Source organism: Aulonocara sp. 'chitande type north' Nkhata Bay, linkage group LG2 (assembly GCF_057382095.1).
Source record: "Aulonocara sp. 'chitande type north' Nkhata Bay isolate Kocher_YH1m ecotype deep benthic linkage group LG2, A_spYH_male_GT1.1, whole genome shotgun sequence".
In the NCBI taxonomy this organism is placed as follows: Eukaryota; Metazoa; Chordata; class Actinopteri; order Cichliformes; family Cichlidae; genus Aulonocara; species Aulonocara sp. 'chitande type north' Nkhata Bay.
This window is the reverse complement of record NC_141345.1, coordinates 22,667,245-22,683,834: the sequence shown is the minus strand read 5'-3', so window position 1 is coordinate 22,683,834 and position 16,590 is coordinate 22,667,245. Positions and strand designations below refer to the sequence as shown.

Below are 16,590 nucleotides of genomic sequence, written 5' to 3'. Positions count from 1 at the left end.
TCACCCTAGTTGTCAGGCTTTAACCCTTTACAGCCGATCGGAGCGGGCACGCTCCATTTTGCGTAACTATTTTTAAATCCCGGTAGCTCTGCAACCACGTAAGCTAGCGCAATAATTTTTTTTGCATATGAAACCGGAGGAGTTGTACTTACATCTTATGCCATCAGCTTGTCCTAGGTCACAGTTTCCTTCCACATATAGCTTTGCAAAAACTGCATAAAAATCACTTGCAGCAACAAAAACATGATATTCCAGAAACACGCTTCGCCGATCCGATCAGCTGTTTGTAACACTTCCTACGTCCATCAGCGCGAACTATCACATGACCACATGACCTGCCCGAAACCGGAAGTGACGTCATTTTGCGGAAATGTAGTTTTTTTACGATCGGGGCCTTATGAGCCTATACTTGTGTTTTAAAAAGTTATGTTTGAGTTTATGACTTTCTGTGTCGTTTCTGGGATGCTTAGGACTCATATTGCACTGCTGGAAATAGTTTATTTTGATGCATATGCTGTCATTTTGCAAATTTGCACTATAATATTTATTTTCGTTTTTCCTGCAGTGTATAAAAATTGGTGTATTTCAAAAATAAAACTATGAAGACACTCAAAATAAATTTCCTGTGGTGGGAAACTAGTTTGTGCAACTTTTTTGTATTTACAGTTTTGAGGGATGAGCCTCTTAAATTTCTCTAACTAGAAATATATGTTAAAAAAACAAAAACGATTTTCAATTTTTTTGTAGTTTATTGCACTTTTTTGCAATTTATGTAATTATTATGCACCTAATGCAGACATATTATTAAAGTTTGGGCTATAATGGTTGTATTGATGTATAGCAACTTGAAATGCTCCCAAAAATGGCTCCACAGCATGTAAAAATATAATATAAGCTCTGGCGGACTTGGTTCTATGGTAGGTCTTAAAGGGTTAAAGAAAACTGCAGTCTGCAAAATGCAGGCTTTCTTTCAGCTGCAGAACAAATGGCTGTGGGACCAGCTAGTGGATCGATGTGGAAGGGGTAAAGTGTACTAAAAAGAGGAATTACTGAAGGGGGAGACACACCAAGCACACTTCTCTTCAGTGTCACTGGGACATGGAATAATTGGCTAGTGGGCTTGTATGGACAGTACATCCTCTAAAGATAATAATCAAAAACCCAAAGAATATTATAAACCCCACAGTTTTAAAATATTTCAAGGTGTCTATTAAAGATAAAATTAATAAAACTGTTCATAAAATGATAGCAGTTTAACCATAGCAGCTAAAAATAATGGTAAACAACAGTTGAAAATATTTTGAGGAGCCAAATGTGACAATAAATATCACCATATTATTTTCAGCACAGATTTACATAAAAAGTGTAGGCAGGTGAAAGAGCTAGCCCTGATTAAAGTTGAGCAGCAAATCATCTACCAACACCTCTAAAACTCACTAATTAATACACTGTAACCTATTTGTTAAAACTATCTGCAGAATTTGGTAGGTGGATTTAGTTAAATTAATTCTTTTTTACATGTATATATTTAAATCAATTGTTAACTCTTTCACCTGCCTACACTTTTTATGTAAATCTGTGCTGAAAACAATAAAGTGATATTTAGTTTCACATTTGGCTCCTCAAAATAATTTTTACCATTATGTTTATCTTAGATGCTATAATTTTATGAACCATTTTATTTATCTTTAATAGAAACCTTTGAATATTCTGAAATGGTATTTGGCTTTTTATTGATCTTTACATGACATACTATCCATAGATACACAATGTTTTAGGAGAGGAAGCAAATTTTTAGGAGAGGACAGAACAGGGAGAAAAGTTTGAATTGGACCAAAAATCAGTGGCAACAAGTCTTATAGAGTGAAAAATCTACATTTAATTTTTTTTTGTTTCAAAAAATATGTACACTAATAAGTTCACCAATATATATAGAGGATCTCTGGAGATAAACAGTGAGTTTCTACAGCCATACGTAAACACAGTGGAGGTACTGTCATGGTTTGGGGGTTTATTTCAGCCAATGATGTTAGAGATCTTGTTAAATTGATAAAGAGCATTTAACCTGAAAAGGATTTTGGAATACCATCTGGAAAGCATCTAATTTTCTTCATTTTTCAGCAGGACAATGATTCCAAACACAGCGCTAACTTAGTAAAAGCATACATGGATTGAATACTGAAGGCTACTTAAAGAAATTACAAGAAAGGTTTCTTAGGAGAGAGCTGGCTGAAAAATAAAGGTGGTTGTAGACTAACAAATATAATGAACTATTGCTCTATCAACAAATTAGAAACCACTGCTGTCTCTTTAGATTTAGAGAAAGCATTTAACCAGTGTGGTGTGGGGTTGGTCTGTGCCCCTTTGGCAGACTCGCTGTGTGAGATGGGTTGGCCCACACTGGGAATTCTGGTCTGTGCCTTGGCGGCTCGTGGGTGCCCGCAGGCCCATAGGGTGGGGTGGGGTGCCCAGGTGAGGGAGCAACTGTAGTTGTAATTGAATAGATGGCTGTTATTGTGGCTCAGTGTGCAGATCAGCCCCAAGACTTTGGACTGATATCCACACTCCAAAGTATAAAAAGCCTTCTCTTCAAGTAACAGTGTCATTATTGAGAACCCATAACAACATAAAGAAACAAGACAGAGGGTTGTGGGTCACGTAGGTCTCAGTGGGTAGACCCCATCATGTGCCTCTGCTGGCTGGTGACCTGCTCCTTGTTTTTAATGTCACTGTAGTCATCAAGGGAGGTGTTCACCCTCTCCATCACTCTCCACTGGATGCTGCTACCCCCCAGAGCGTGTGGTTGGATAAGCTGACATGGTCACTGACCCACTCCCTTGGTGATTTGGGGTGGCTTGGATCTCTTCCATGTCGGGGAAGCAGGGGGCGGTCTCTGCCAGGTACTGAGCAGTTCTGGGAGGCCTGAGAGTGTGGCCTTACATCTTCAGTACTCTTGGGGGCTGCAAATGGCCTGATTGAGGCTTCCCACCCTCATTTTCAAGTATATTTCGTAACAAAGACACACTCTCGCTTTCTTTCTCTCTCTGTCACACACACACACACACACCAAAAGAAGATTGCTGATGTATGTACCTGTGCATTTTCACACACAGTGGCAGTTGGCGAAACATTGTGCATTTCTATTTGTACTCTAACCCCCTATTACGTCCCCCCCCCACCACCTCCCTTTTATTTTTCCTCCAGCCTTTCCTGCCTTCGACATTGTTATACTGTATACCACATATAATGTAATAACTGAAATAACATGAATAGAAATAAAGAAATAATCAGATAAACCCTAAACAAGAAGAGCCTATAGAGAATTTATAGAGCTGATTTTGGAAAAGCAAAATGTGTTCAGCAAAGCAGTGTTATCATAATTCTGTTTGTAAAAGCTCCCAGATAGCACAGGATTTAAAAAAAAAGAAGACGAAGAGTAAAGGTGGTCATAATAAAATTAACTTTCAGAACATCCTCTTTCACTGAGCTGAAGTATTGTGTGTATAAATTCTGCAATATCAAAAGGACTTTTAAAAAGAACGTTTAATTTAACAACGAAATCTGTCCATGTCACCTGGAGCAGCTGAGGGTGTTGCTGTCTGCCTAATTAAAGAGGTTGAGGGGAAAGGTTTGTGTACTCTGGCTGGAGGTTCTGTGTGTCTCTGTCATCAATGTCTCGCTGTGCTCCATCCCAAGGTTGCCTCTTGTAGCCGTTGCCAGACTGGCTGCGAGCTCTAGGTTGCAGGCAGGTGGTGAGGTCTTTCTTTGCCCAGTTCCTGAGCAGGTGTGATGAGGCTTATGGCCAGAGTCAAGGTTAGCACACAGTGAAGGAAAGTGGAGCCACTCGGTTTGTCCAGCGAAAATGCAGCAGTGCAAAGAGTCCAAATTGGCTCGTGAAGAATTATCCTGATCTGTCTCGCTGTGATTTCACTGCAGTAAAAGTGTTGCAGAGAGCTATTTTCATGAAGCTTTGTGTCACTTAATCATTAGAAGGAGATTGATGGATTCTAACAGTCGTCTCTGGCTATTTCTGCATCATAATCAGCTCACTTCCTCTTTGTTTCTATTTCACTTTTCTTTGGTTTGTTCTTGTCTGTCTGACATTCAGCAGTGGTGGAAGTTTAAAGCCTTAATGATGGGGAGGCTGTCAGACCCACCCAAGCAGCTTGATGGCATGAGTGAAAGGCTTTGTGAGTTTGTGAAAAACACTAAAGATGTCTCTTCCCTTCGTGGGCAACCTTCAAATGTCCACAAGGAGACGAGTGGTCTGTTTGATTTTTGAGTATGCTCAGTCCAAGCGAGGGAGGTTGTTCAATCATTTCCTACTGCTACCGCTACATAGGTCATGCACATAGGTTAGTTAAAATGATGCTATAATTATACTTAAAGCAGGAGAAACTGTTTCCCTTTTTTTTTTTCCCCAAAGACATTTTTTTTGTGCCAAAATGCATAGATGCAAGAGTGCTTTGCATCACTCTCTCCTGCTCTGTGGGAATGTCATAAACGACCCACTGTAACAAATATCCAACGTCCCCAGCCGAACACGCATGCACAAACAGATGATAAACTGACAGTTTGCTTTTGCAACGGAGCCAGAACATGTGCAAACATGCTGATTTTGCTGTAAACTTGTGTTGCTCTGTTTGTAGAGCGCAGATGAAAACGGAGACATGGTTGACAGGTTTTCTGCATGGCAGCCACTCAGAAGTCCATCCGCATAAGACTGCAAACTCATAAATAACAGACCTCACGAGGTCCGACTGAAAAAACCTGTCCAGCATGTAATGCACAGACAAGCCAGAGCTGTTTAGAGTTTCAGTATTGGATTTATCTGCAGGGCCAGAGCAAAAAAGAAAAAAAAGATGAAGAAAATCTAGAATAAAAGACAGCATATGGTTAGTACCACAGTGATGGAATGGCTTAGAACACCACTTACTATTTTCAGACAAACTGTGTGGGTTGAAACATGCTGTTATGCTCCAAAGGTGTGATATTTTCAAAGCAGGGAGAGATCTACATCTTACTCTCTCGCTACAAATTCTTTTGAAACATCTTTCTACCTTCTGTCCAGCAGCTACCGAGGACTCACGTCCCAGCGCCGTGAATGACTTAAAAGCGATCAAGGATGTTCCACGTTGCTGCTGTTTCTCTCTCATTATCAATTCCTCTTTAATGAACCCCCCCCCCCCAACAGTGCCCCTTCCGTGTTATTCCTTAGAAGATCTGCTTTGTTTAAACGTCTGTGGCGGCATCCTGCGTGCTCACGGGATGCCGCCGCGTTTACTGTGATTGCTGTAGTCACTTACATTAGCCCTGGCTCTTAACTCTCATCTCATGGGTGGTTTACTGTATCGATGTTTTTCTCCCATAGGTTGTAACCCTGGGGAAGAACAGCCGTGGTTACCACTACATTCTGGCCAATCTTGTGAGTAATAACTATGCTGCTCCCCTGGGGTGGGGGGTGTGGGGAGGGGGACACCAGCTTTTTTTCTGCATGGAGTCTAAGTCTCAGCCTTGGGCGCAAATGTGCATGGACAATAAGTGGATTAAAGGCTTTTATATAGGACTGTATATAGTTTTTTCTCTCTCTACATATATATATATATATATATATATAAGGCTTTCAATGTTTGTGCCTCATGCTTTATAAATCACAGTCCAGCAGTCACACTACATTGCAATTTTGCTTCAGTATACAGTCATATTTGAATATCAGTGAGCATCCTTAGCAATAAATAAACAGGATTTAACCTTTTTAACGATCCTTGGAGGGCAGCCATATTTTTTCCCTTCACTCTCGGGAATGTAATGTTCATTTAGCCTTGGTATTAGCATGAGCGTTTTTAAGTGAAAGGCCGGCCCCGCTCTCACTCGCTGATCTCCTGCTGCCATTTCTCCGAGTTTAGAAGATGTGATTATGCAGCAGTCAGACTCGTGTCCTTGCACAACATGACACAATTCTGCACTTAAAAAACAGTGATTTGACCATAAAAAGAAATAACTGTCATAGCTCCAGGGTCAAGAAGGAAATTTAAAGGCAGCTGGTGCAGCGTACGTTTTTAAAATGCATTAAAAAGTGTTAGGGGGGCTTTTTTTGTTGTTGTTTTTTTAACATGGTAAGGCTTTCTGAATGAAACTAGGCCAGTTGGTTCAAGTAAAAAATTTAGACTCTACATGGTATGACACAAACTCTAAAGTATCTTCTGGCTGCTTGTGTATGTGAAAATGAATTCAGGTTCCACCGCAAAGTGTGAAGAGAAACATTTGCTTCAGTGTAATTGCAAACACATGCTGCTCTCTCCGACAGCACAGGATCCTTAATAAAATGCACCTTGCGCGCTGCCAGAATGGCTGCTAATATTTTGTGGAGCTTTGCCCCGGGTTATATTAAAAAACCTCAAAGAAAAACAAGTTACATGAGTCTCATCCTCCCCCGTTTCTCTTTTGTCTCGTCTCAGGGATTTTCTAATGTGAGCCTGGACAAAGTCTTCGCCGGTGGAGCCAACATTTCAGGGTTTCAGATAGTCAACCCTGAGAACCCGATTGTGCAGCAGTTTATTCAGCGCTGGGAGCGGCTAGATGAAAGAGAATTCCCAGAGGCCCGAAACGCCCCTCTGAAGGTGCTATGCTTGCAAGGCCTTTCATTGTGCATGCGGAGTGCAACGATCATCCTTTCTAAAGTGCTGTCTATTGGTTCTTCTCCTCTCATCCTCTGTTTGCCTTTGTCATTCTCTTGTCTTTCCCACCCTTTGCTTCCTCTGTCTTAGCGTTGCATCCCTCAGAGCAATCGATATATTGATAGGCAGCGCAAGCCAAGGTTATATTGCTGCTTCAATTTACATCTAATTAAACAATGATCAAGAAAGAAATGGATTTTGAATGGCATTTAATTAGATTTTGTCACGGTGCGCTGGTCAACAAACAAGTGGCTCTAGCCTCCGTGGTGAAAAGGTCAGGCGAAGTTGGAAGGGAAGTGCGTGGGAGATAAAATCATGCATTAATTCTCTATTTAATTCTCCCCGCTAAAAAGTTTTCAAAGAGGTCCTGACCCTTAGAGAAGTCCTGGCTTTTCTAATCCAATCTATCTAATCTAGCTATTTTTAGCATGAGCAAGCTGTCAGAGGTTTCGCCAGCGCCGCCCAGACTGACCCGCCTGGCAAGTGCTGAAATGCAAGTCATGAGAGCAACATATAGGCTGAACAAATTACACCAGGATTTTCTCATTTTAACAGCTTTATTAAAAAAGCAGCAGTCTTTTTTTATTGATTTGTTTTTACCTCACACCAATTCAGCGTGTCTTTAGCTGTTTTGTTGTTTGACTTGCGTGTGTGTCTATGTGCAGTACACTTCAGCTTTGACCCACGATGCAATCCTGGTGATAGCAGAGGCCTTCAGGTACCTGCGGCGCCAACGTGTGGATGTCTCTCGTCGAGGCAGCGCCGGAGACTGCCTAGCCAATCCCGCTGTACCTTGGAGCCAAGGCATAGACATCGAGAGAGCTCTCAAAACGGTAGGGTGGGAGCGGGGAAAATGGAAAGCGAGTGGCAAGCTAAAAACTAAAGAAAAGGCTGGAGGAAGCGAAGCACAAATAGCAAGTGAGAGAGTGATAAAGATGGAAAGTGACAGAGAGAAGGGAAGAGAGTGTAGAGCTATTCTCCTCCCTCTGCCTGCAGATATCTCTGCACAGAGCTCACTCAAAAATCCAGGCCCTCATTACCATAAAACTACATCTTTTATTAAAGCGTATCCAGTTCATCATTTGATTAACAGACAGCATGCACTTCAGTAGCTCCGTGGACTCCAAGTACCTTAATGCCAGCTACAGTATGCAACCTGGGTTATAACTACTGCACATTCCACTGTGTCTTTCTGTCTGCCCATTAGGTCCAAGTACAGGGGATGACTGGGAACATCCAGTTTGACAACTATGGCCGCAGGACCAATTACACCATAGATGTTTACGAAATGAAAACAGGTGGGCCGAGGAAGGTAAGAGAGGCCGGTGGCTGTCATCTATCAAATGTGACGTACAGACCTGATCAAAAAAACAAAAAACATTTCATCTCTCTCTTTAAAAAATCTAACAGCTGGCACACATCAAAATCATGGAATCTGGCCAAAGTGTAATTTATAAATGATTTATTTCTCGGCTCTAAAAGAACAAAACTCAGTGACTGTTGGTCACATGTTGCCTCGAGCCATTTAGAGACTAATGCATGATTGTGCAGAAGTGGAAAACATTTTCAAGCAAGCCTGTACTGCCATTTATTAAAGTACTGAGGGCCAGGTGGGACCAGCAGGGCTGAGAGGACAGCAGAGAGTAATGCTGACTGCCTTTCTCCACCTCTGTTAGGTAGCAGCACTGATGAGCTATGCCGAGTATTACAAGCCTCACAAATCAGTCGTAGCCTGCAATCTGATAGCTAAAGCTGTCCTATCAAAAGAATGATAGAGAACTATTTCGTTGCTGTAGGATAGCACAGATTTGATATTTGGTCCTCTTCTGACAGTAATTACCATTCAAATAACCAATTACTGTAAAGGAGGATCCAAGAATTCCTCTGGCTCCTCTTCAAAATGCTAATTCCCAGTGGTACATTCACATTATAACCAGCACCATATGATGACCTCTGGTTTTATTTCATAACCTCTCTGAGTTCCAAGAGACAGCTGTGAATTTCTCGTTAGCTGGATAAGTGTGGGCTCAGTGTGATGTGATGTGTGATTATGCCGCCTGCCTCCCAGGCCTCTAAAGCCCACACTTCAATTAGCATTGCAAAGCCCTCACAGCTATCCCTACACTGTCAAACAGAGGAGGAGAGAGCGGGGAGAGGGGCCGGGAGAAAGGAGGTCAGCGGGAGAGAGTGAGGGAGCGAGGGAAGACGAGACAAGTCGGGCAGGCTGGGCGGCACTTTGTCATGGACCTGGAGCCCCAGTCACCCCAGTGACAGTTTCGAGGATGAAGGTTCTTAGCTGTGACTGTCACGATTGATGCATGGGCTGATATCTGTCCCAGCTGCTAGGGGGTGAGATCAGGACAGTGCCACTGGAGCAACACTCCGTGACACAGGTCCCAGCAGCCGTGTCCCTCGAGCAAAGTGTCTCAAATATCACTCAAGGACTAGAGAGCCTGGAATAAGCATTTAATAACGTCCAGCACCGCCCCGCCCGCCACCCCAAATCACCCAGTCTGCCAAGTGCACTTAATACAGCCACAGCTGTAACGATCGGGAGCTCAATTCTGAGGCGTCTGCTGCTTTCTAGCGCCCCCACTTGGTGCTCAGTCTCTGCTGTACACCTGTTTGTCCCAAACATGAAAGATCTCATGCAAAAGAGAAAAAAAAGAAAAGGAAAAGAAAAAATGCAGACCAGATGTGAAGGAAAGAAAAATCCAAGCCAGCAACAGTTAGACTTTTGGCAATAACATATGCAACACGTTTCATCACGAGCCAGAGCAGCCATTATTTCAGACGGGCAAACAAACACTTGACATTGGTTTGACTTAAGCATCTGTAGAGCAGAATGCAGAGTAACTACAGCGGCAGGACAGAGTAAAACTGAGGAGCCACTGCAATATTATGCTAGATTATTAAACGTGTATGCGGTTCACAGGTTTGAATATCAATTATTTACCATAAAAAGGTGGAAGGGATTGAAGTTGCCATTTGCTCACGGATTGCAAAGGAGCAATTGGGTATCTGAATTTCGGGTGGATCGTAAAAGGCAAAAGTCCCTCTGTAATCACGTCCGTTATCTGCACGTTGAATGCAGAAATGTAAACGCAGCATTCTATGCCCAGAAAACTGTACCTGTTTATCTGGTCTGTTTTAGTACTCTGCTCATGTGGTTGAACATCAGGGCAGAGGCAGCAAGTCTCTGGGGAAAGCTCCGTTGTTTCAATGAGCTCTGCAGCGCTGCATTTCCCTGTAATATTTGTTCATTTCCCTTCTGTATGCTCACTTATATCTGGACCGTGGGCCGGAGTGCATCACTAACCGCTGTTTTCTCTTTGCAGATCGGATACTGGAATGAGTACTCGCGGTTTGTAAATATTATGGATCTGCAGGTCTCCAACGACTCCTCAGTGGAAAACCGAACGATTGTGGTCACTACTATTATGGTACACTTTCCACGCAATTTTAAATGTTTCACGTATTCTGCCACTCAAGGTCATGGTGTTGATTCCAATGAGTGATACATTCTGTCCTGGGCGGGTAGAACCACATCTTTCTTGTGTTGCTTTCCATCCACTCACTACACGTTGAAACAGTCGATCCGGCTTGGAGGAGTGTTTCAACTGTATCCGTGTGGGTGTCAAAGCATTTTGATTTTCCATACTTCAGTGGCCTGTCGTAGCAGTGACATCACAATAATGGTATAAATGATTATGGTTGACTCCATCAGTTACAAAAAAAAAAAAGCATACAAATGCATACGTAAGTAGACCTGTCTGTCCTCATCAAGTAAATGTTCAATGACACTTGGGATAGACTGGCCGCAGAATGACTACAGAATGATACTGCAATGGTTTCCCAGGTGGGGCAAAGCAAAATAAACAGTATTGGATGGGGATGATGAGAAGGTGCTGTATTTCTTTTCCCTTGTTATCTCCCCTTCAATCTATTTTGTATTGCTCCTGCTATGTGTTCTGTGTTGAAGTATGCACAGCTTGTTAGCCTTTTAAACGGAGGATCATGTTCGAGGCACTTTCACAAAGGAACATATAATCACCAAATATATTTTCGATTTCTTTTCTTTAAACTGGATTTAGTAGGTAAATATTTCGGGCTTATTGGACGGCTCCCATATTTACTGACTGTTTAATGGCATTCTAATTACCTGTTCTCCGCAAACAAACGCTTCAAAATGACAAAGAAAAACGTTTGGAAAAGTGATAAGTGTCCATGGGATTTATGCAAAGCTAGATCTTCATCTGTATTCCGAGCCGTAAGCCGGCGTCACTCAATAGCGAGAGGAAACATTTAACATCTCCAGGTGAAAAATACAGTCAGGAGGCAAACACGTGTTAACAAGCAGAAAATACTCAATGGATCCAAGGTTAGGGGATACGTTCAGCACAGAACAAACAAACCATTGCTCTCCTACTTGCACTCTAATTGTGTGTGGCTGTAATGACAATGCCTGCTCTCCTGAGCAGTCCTATTGTTTGATAATGATGATGATGTGCTCAGTAAGAGAAAAGACGAGCTGCACCGGCATTTTGAAAAGGAGAGGAACACTAGCACGCTCCTGCTCTCCTGATCTAGTTATTTTATTTTACAGAGTACTCGTTTGCTCTTTTTTTTCCTAGATAGCAAACAACAGCTTTTTATAATCATTTTATTTTATATTATGGTTTTTTTTTGGTTTGGTTTTTTTGGAATGAAACAGCCTTTAACTGCGCATTGATGCAATGTGCTTGAATATGTCGAGATACTATGGGCACTCTCTGATCCCTCTCCTGTCACTGGCATTTACTTATGAAACCCATTCCCATCCCCACCCACCTCTGAGCTGACCCACACCTTGCCTACCAATGACTCCCAGCCCAGCTTACTCTGTGGAAGTGAAAAACTTTTCTTTTTTCTAAATTATTTCCCATTGAAACGATTATCCTCTTTTTCATTGACCCCCTTTATTACGGCCTTGGGCTCAAAAATGGGTTGGGTACATTGGCCTTGGTGTCTGCTGGCTGCCACCGCTTGATGAAAGCAGTGTGAACACTCGGTCACGCTGCTGTTATCAGTGCGTATTTGTGCATTCGCAGGGCATCATCTGTGTATGCATGACTGCATGGATGTGGTTATAGCAGCTTCTCATATTCTGTGTGTGTGCGGGAGTGCGTGCGTGCACGGAGTTATGTGAGAGCGTGCATGCATACATCTGTATAATGGAATCTGTGCGATGGCATGGGAGTGAATAAACCAGCGTGTGTTTGAATCAACAGGAAGCTCCTTATGTGATGTACAAGAAAAATTATATGCATCTGGAGGGGAATGACAGATATGAAGGCTACTGCGTCGATTTAGCATCTGAGATTGCCAAACATGTTGGAATTAAGTACAAACTGTCTATAGTAATGGATGGAAAGTACGGAGCCCGAGACCCTGAGACCAAGACGTGGAACGGGATGGTGGGTGAACTGGTCTATGGGGTGAGTACTGGGAGTCTCACTGATTACATGACAGTTTGCAAGGAACTTCAACATGAGAGGAGATCTCATTTTTCTATATTAAGGTTATCACCAACCCATAGTGAACTCATCAGCTCTCGCCCAGTGCAAAAGCCTAATGCTGGCCCAGGAAGCTCAGCTGTGAGTGAATTTGTCAAATGCGGCCTGAAGCATTGGGGAGTTGGTGATCATCTTGAGATGGAGAAAATGAAATCATTTCTCAGTGCTGTTCATTGCAATTAATGCTCTTTGCTTTAGCCTGAAAATCCTAACTCTCTTGCAGGCGATACCGAGGTAGGTGGAAGGCAAAAGAAGGAGTCCATATGGCAAACACACTGTAATAACTTTGATGAATGAAAGAGTGTATGCCTTTGAAGTGATTGTGTAATTATGCTCAATGTTTCATGTGTATGATGAATACGCCGCATTGTAAATTCACAGCTGAGAAAATCTGCTTTAGAATCAACAGCTAAATTGTGGCTTGCGGTTTGGAACAACAAGATCCATATGTGGCGCGCTCCATAAACGTTGAACCTCTCAGATTAGCGAAGGGTCACACCGTGTTTTACATCTGACGGCGCCCGGGCCCGTGCGACACCTCCAGCAATCCAAAATTGCCTCCCCTCCCGCCGCCCCATCCAACCCCACCAACCCGCTCACCCCTCTCCAAGGCCACAGCGGTTGAGCGGGGGCCAAATGCAAAATGCATGAGGGTTTGGCTTCCTCATCTGTTCAATTTCCTAACTATCAGCTTGAGAGATTGCCTGGTTTGATGTGCTATCGCCACCAAATTATCTTTCAAATGGGAAAAGACCACTCCTTGCAGATGGAAGGGGAGGAGGCGGGGAGAAAAAAAAATCTTCCAATCACATCTCTGTCAAGTCTTTCCAGGCCTGTAATTTTACAGCAGGTGGGCCGGGACTAATAGTTTTGTACATTTTGACCTTTTGACCAGTAAATTAATTTGATTTTAGTTGTCTTTTAAAGGTTAGGCCCGAGGCTGCTCTTTATTGCTTTGTTTCCCTCACCATTGATTGAGTGCTGCTTACGCCCGCACCCCGGATTAAATGGTTATAGCTGCTCGCAACGTTGTGTTGACAGGGCAAAGAAAACAGTCGTGTTTATCGGCTCTATTTGTGTTGCTCCTCGGCTGACCTTGTAAGAAACATTTTCTGCCTCCTGCTGATTCAGTCCAATGTTTTCTCGGTTTCGCCGCGAAAAAAAGAGAAAAAAAACAACAGCCCAGGCCGATATGAAGAATCGTCTTCTGCGTATTGTCTGCTTTGAAGAGGAGCAGTTATTTAATTAATCACATACACAAGCTGCAGTAACACTGTTGAACATGATTAATTATTTTCTTCTGCCTTTACAGAGAAACTCATTGTGATTTCTAAAAAGGCAGCACCACCTCCGTGGATGTGTTTTGATAATATAATGTGATTGAAGCAGCAGAGCAAAGGAGGGGGATAAAGAGAAACAGCTTGGGAAAAAAAAAAGAAAAAAAAAAGCTAATGCCAGAATAAACAGTTTGGGAAACCCGGCGTGCTGAATGCCATGTGATGAAGTGTACACAGGGAGGGCTCGCAGATTTCTCTATGCAGCAACCTGTTTACATTTCGCAAATTAAAAGTTAACAGTTCTAATTAGCATGCGCACTTAACACTTAATTTTGCCTTGTGTTTGATTGCAAACAGTTTGTTTTGATTCATTTAGCGCTCCAAGTGTTGGCTAATATCCCAGGTCACAACAAAACACACGGCGCTAATGTGACCGTGCTTTCTCTCTTTGTGTGCGTGACTGTGCATGTGTGTGTGTGTGTGTTTGTGTGTTTTTCAGCCTGTCTTCCAATGTGGTGGCTCATTTATGAAAATGATATGTATAAAATGTATAATAAAATATTGTTGTTTTATATCCCCCTCAGCTCCAGCCATTCAAACATAAAGAAAAGAAATAAATAAATAACCTCTTTCTTTATGCAGGTCATAACTAACACTTGCTGTGCATGTCCCTGTTTCCAGAGAGCAGATATAGCCATTGCACCTCTCACCATTACACTGGTGCGAGAAGAGGTGATAGACTTTTCCAAGCCATTTATGAGCTTGGGCATCTCCATTATGATAAAGAAGCCGCAAAAGTCCAAGCCCGGTGTTTTTTCCTTCCTGGACCCTCTGGCCTATGAAATCTGGATGTGTATAGTGTTTGCCTATATCGGGGTGAGCGTGGTCCTGTTCCTGGTCAGTCGGTTTAGTCCTTATGAGTGGAACCTCGAGGAACAGGATGAGACCAAAGACCCTCAGACTCCCCCCGATCCTCCCAATGACTTTGGCATCTTCAATTCTCTCTGGTTCTCGCTGGGCGCCTTCATGCAGCAGGGCTGTGACATCTCCCCCAGGTGGGTCAGCTCCAGTAGACACAAGGAGTGGACAGCAGATGAAAATAGAAAAACAAATCTGATGACTACATGAAATCTTAATTTTCTGTTCTTCTCCTTTTAGGTGTTCATTGCTCGTGCTAATTTTGCATTCGTTGCAGCTATCATACAGTGGGGCAAAAAAGTATTTAGTCAGCCACCGATTGTGCAAGTTCCCCCACTTAAAATGATGACAGAGGTCAGTAATTTGCACCAGAGGTACACTTCAACTGTGAGAGACAGAATGTGAAAAAAAAATCCATGAATCCACATGGTAGGATTTGTAAAGAATTTATTCGTAAATTAGGGTGGAAAATAAGTATTTGGTCACCTCAAACAAGGAAAATCTCTGGCTCTCACAGACCTGTAACGTCTTCTGTAAGAAACTTTTCTGTCCCCCACTCGTTACCTGTATGAATGGCACCTGTTTGAACTCATCATCTGTATAAAAGACACCTGTCCACAGCCTCAAACAGTCAGACTCCAAACTCCGCCATGGCCAAGACCAAAGAGCTTTCGAAGGACACCAGGAAAAGTATTGTAGACCTGCACCAGACTGGGAAGAGTGAATCTACAATAGGCAAGCAGCTTGGTGTGAAAAAATCAACTGTGGGAGCAATCATCAGAAAATGGAAGACATACAAGACCACTGATAATCTCCCTCGATCTGGGGCTCCACGCAAGATCTCATCCCGTGGTGTCAAAATGATCATGAGAACGGTGAGCAAAGATCCCAGAACCACACGGGGGGACCTGGTGAATGACCTGCAGAGAGCTGGGACCAAAGTAACAAAGGTCCCCATCAGTAACACACTACAACGGCAGGGAATCAAATCCCGCAGTGCCAGACGTGTTCCGCTGCTGAAGCCAGTGCATGTCCAGGCCCGTCTGAAGTTTGCCAGAGAGCACATGGATGATACAGCAGAGGATTGGGAGAATGTCATGTGGTCAGATGAAACCAAAGTAGAACTTTTTGATATAAACTCAACTCGTCGTGTTTGGAGGAAGAAGAATACTGAGTTGCATCCCAAGAACACCATACCTACTGTGAAGCATGGGGGTGGAAACATCATGCTATGGGGCTGTTTTTCTGCCAAGGGGACAGGACGACTGATCCGTGTTAAGGACAGAATGAATGGGGCCATGTATCGTGAGATTTTGAGCCAAAACCTCCTTCAATCAGTGAGAACTTTGAAGATGAAACGAGGCTGGGTCTTCCAACATGATAATGATCCAAAACACACCGCCCGGGCAACAAAGGATTGGCTCCGTAAGAAGCATTTGAAAGTCCTGGAGTGGCCTAGCCAGTCTCCAGACCTCAACCCCATAGAAATCTGTGGCGGGAGTTGAAAGTCCGTGTTGCTCGGCAACAGCCCCAAAACATCACTGCTCTCGAGAAGATCTGCATGGAGGAATGGGCCAAAATACCAGCTACTGTGTGTGCAAACCTGGTAAAGACCTATAGTAAACGTTTGACCTCTGTTATTGCCAACAAAGGTTATGTTACAAAGTATTGAGTTGTATTTTTGTTATTGACCAAATACTTATTTTCTACCCTGATTTACGAATAAATTCTTTACAAATCCTACCATGTGGATTCATGGATTTTTTTTTTCACATTCTGTCTCTCACAGTTGAAGTGTACCTCTGGTGCAAATTACTGACCTCTGTCATCATTTTAGGTGGGGGAACTTGCACAATCGGTGGCTGACTAAATACTTTTTTGCCCCACTGTATATGCAATGTCAGTGTCAGTGAGCGTACGATGAAATATTTATCACCATAGTAGACAGATCAATACGTTCCACAGGCTGTGAAATGACTTTTGAACCCTGATTGTTTCACAAGCAAATAAAGACTTGGATTGGAGTACATTTAAACAACTTGCCTTTACTTGTTCTGTGGAAATGTGCTGTTTCAGAGTGCTGATGCAGCACCAGGTTGCCGTTAATGATTTACATGGAAATTCTGATGACTGATGCAATTAGGTACATTAAACACAACTGGC

General features: G+C 42.8%; 1 protein-coding gene across 6 annotated transcripts in view; it reads left to right on the top strand.

The window, feature by feature from the left end:
- LOC147337788 (glutamate receptor 3-like) overlaps positions 1 to 16,590 on the top strand; it is a 98,889-nt gene that overhangs the window by 59,804 nt on the left and 22,495 nt on the right. For all 6 annotated transcript variants that reach the window (XR_015131479.1, XR_015131477.1, XR_015131480.1 and 3 more), the window contains exons 5-11: positions 5,372 to 5,425; positions 6,459 to 6,620; positions 7,343 to 7,510; positions 7,885 to 7,989; positions 10,016 to 10,120; positions 11,948 to 12,154; positions 14,191 to 14,564. Coding sequence is in view for 3 of the 6 variants with exons in the window: in XM_086310729.1 (XP_086166855.1) it covers positions 5,372 to 5,425; positions 6,459 to 6,620; positions 7,343 to 7,510; positions 7,885 to 7,989; positions 10,016 to 10,120; positions 11,948 to 12,154; positions 14,191 to 14,564 (1,175 nt within the window). In the remaining 3 variants the exon portion in view is untranslated. The remainder of the gene's footprint in view (positions 1 to 5,371; positions 5,426 to 6,458; positions 6,621 to 7,342; positions 7,511 to 7,884; positions 7,990 to 10,015; positions 10,121 to 11,947; positions 12,155 to 14,190; positions 14,565 to 16,590) is intronic.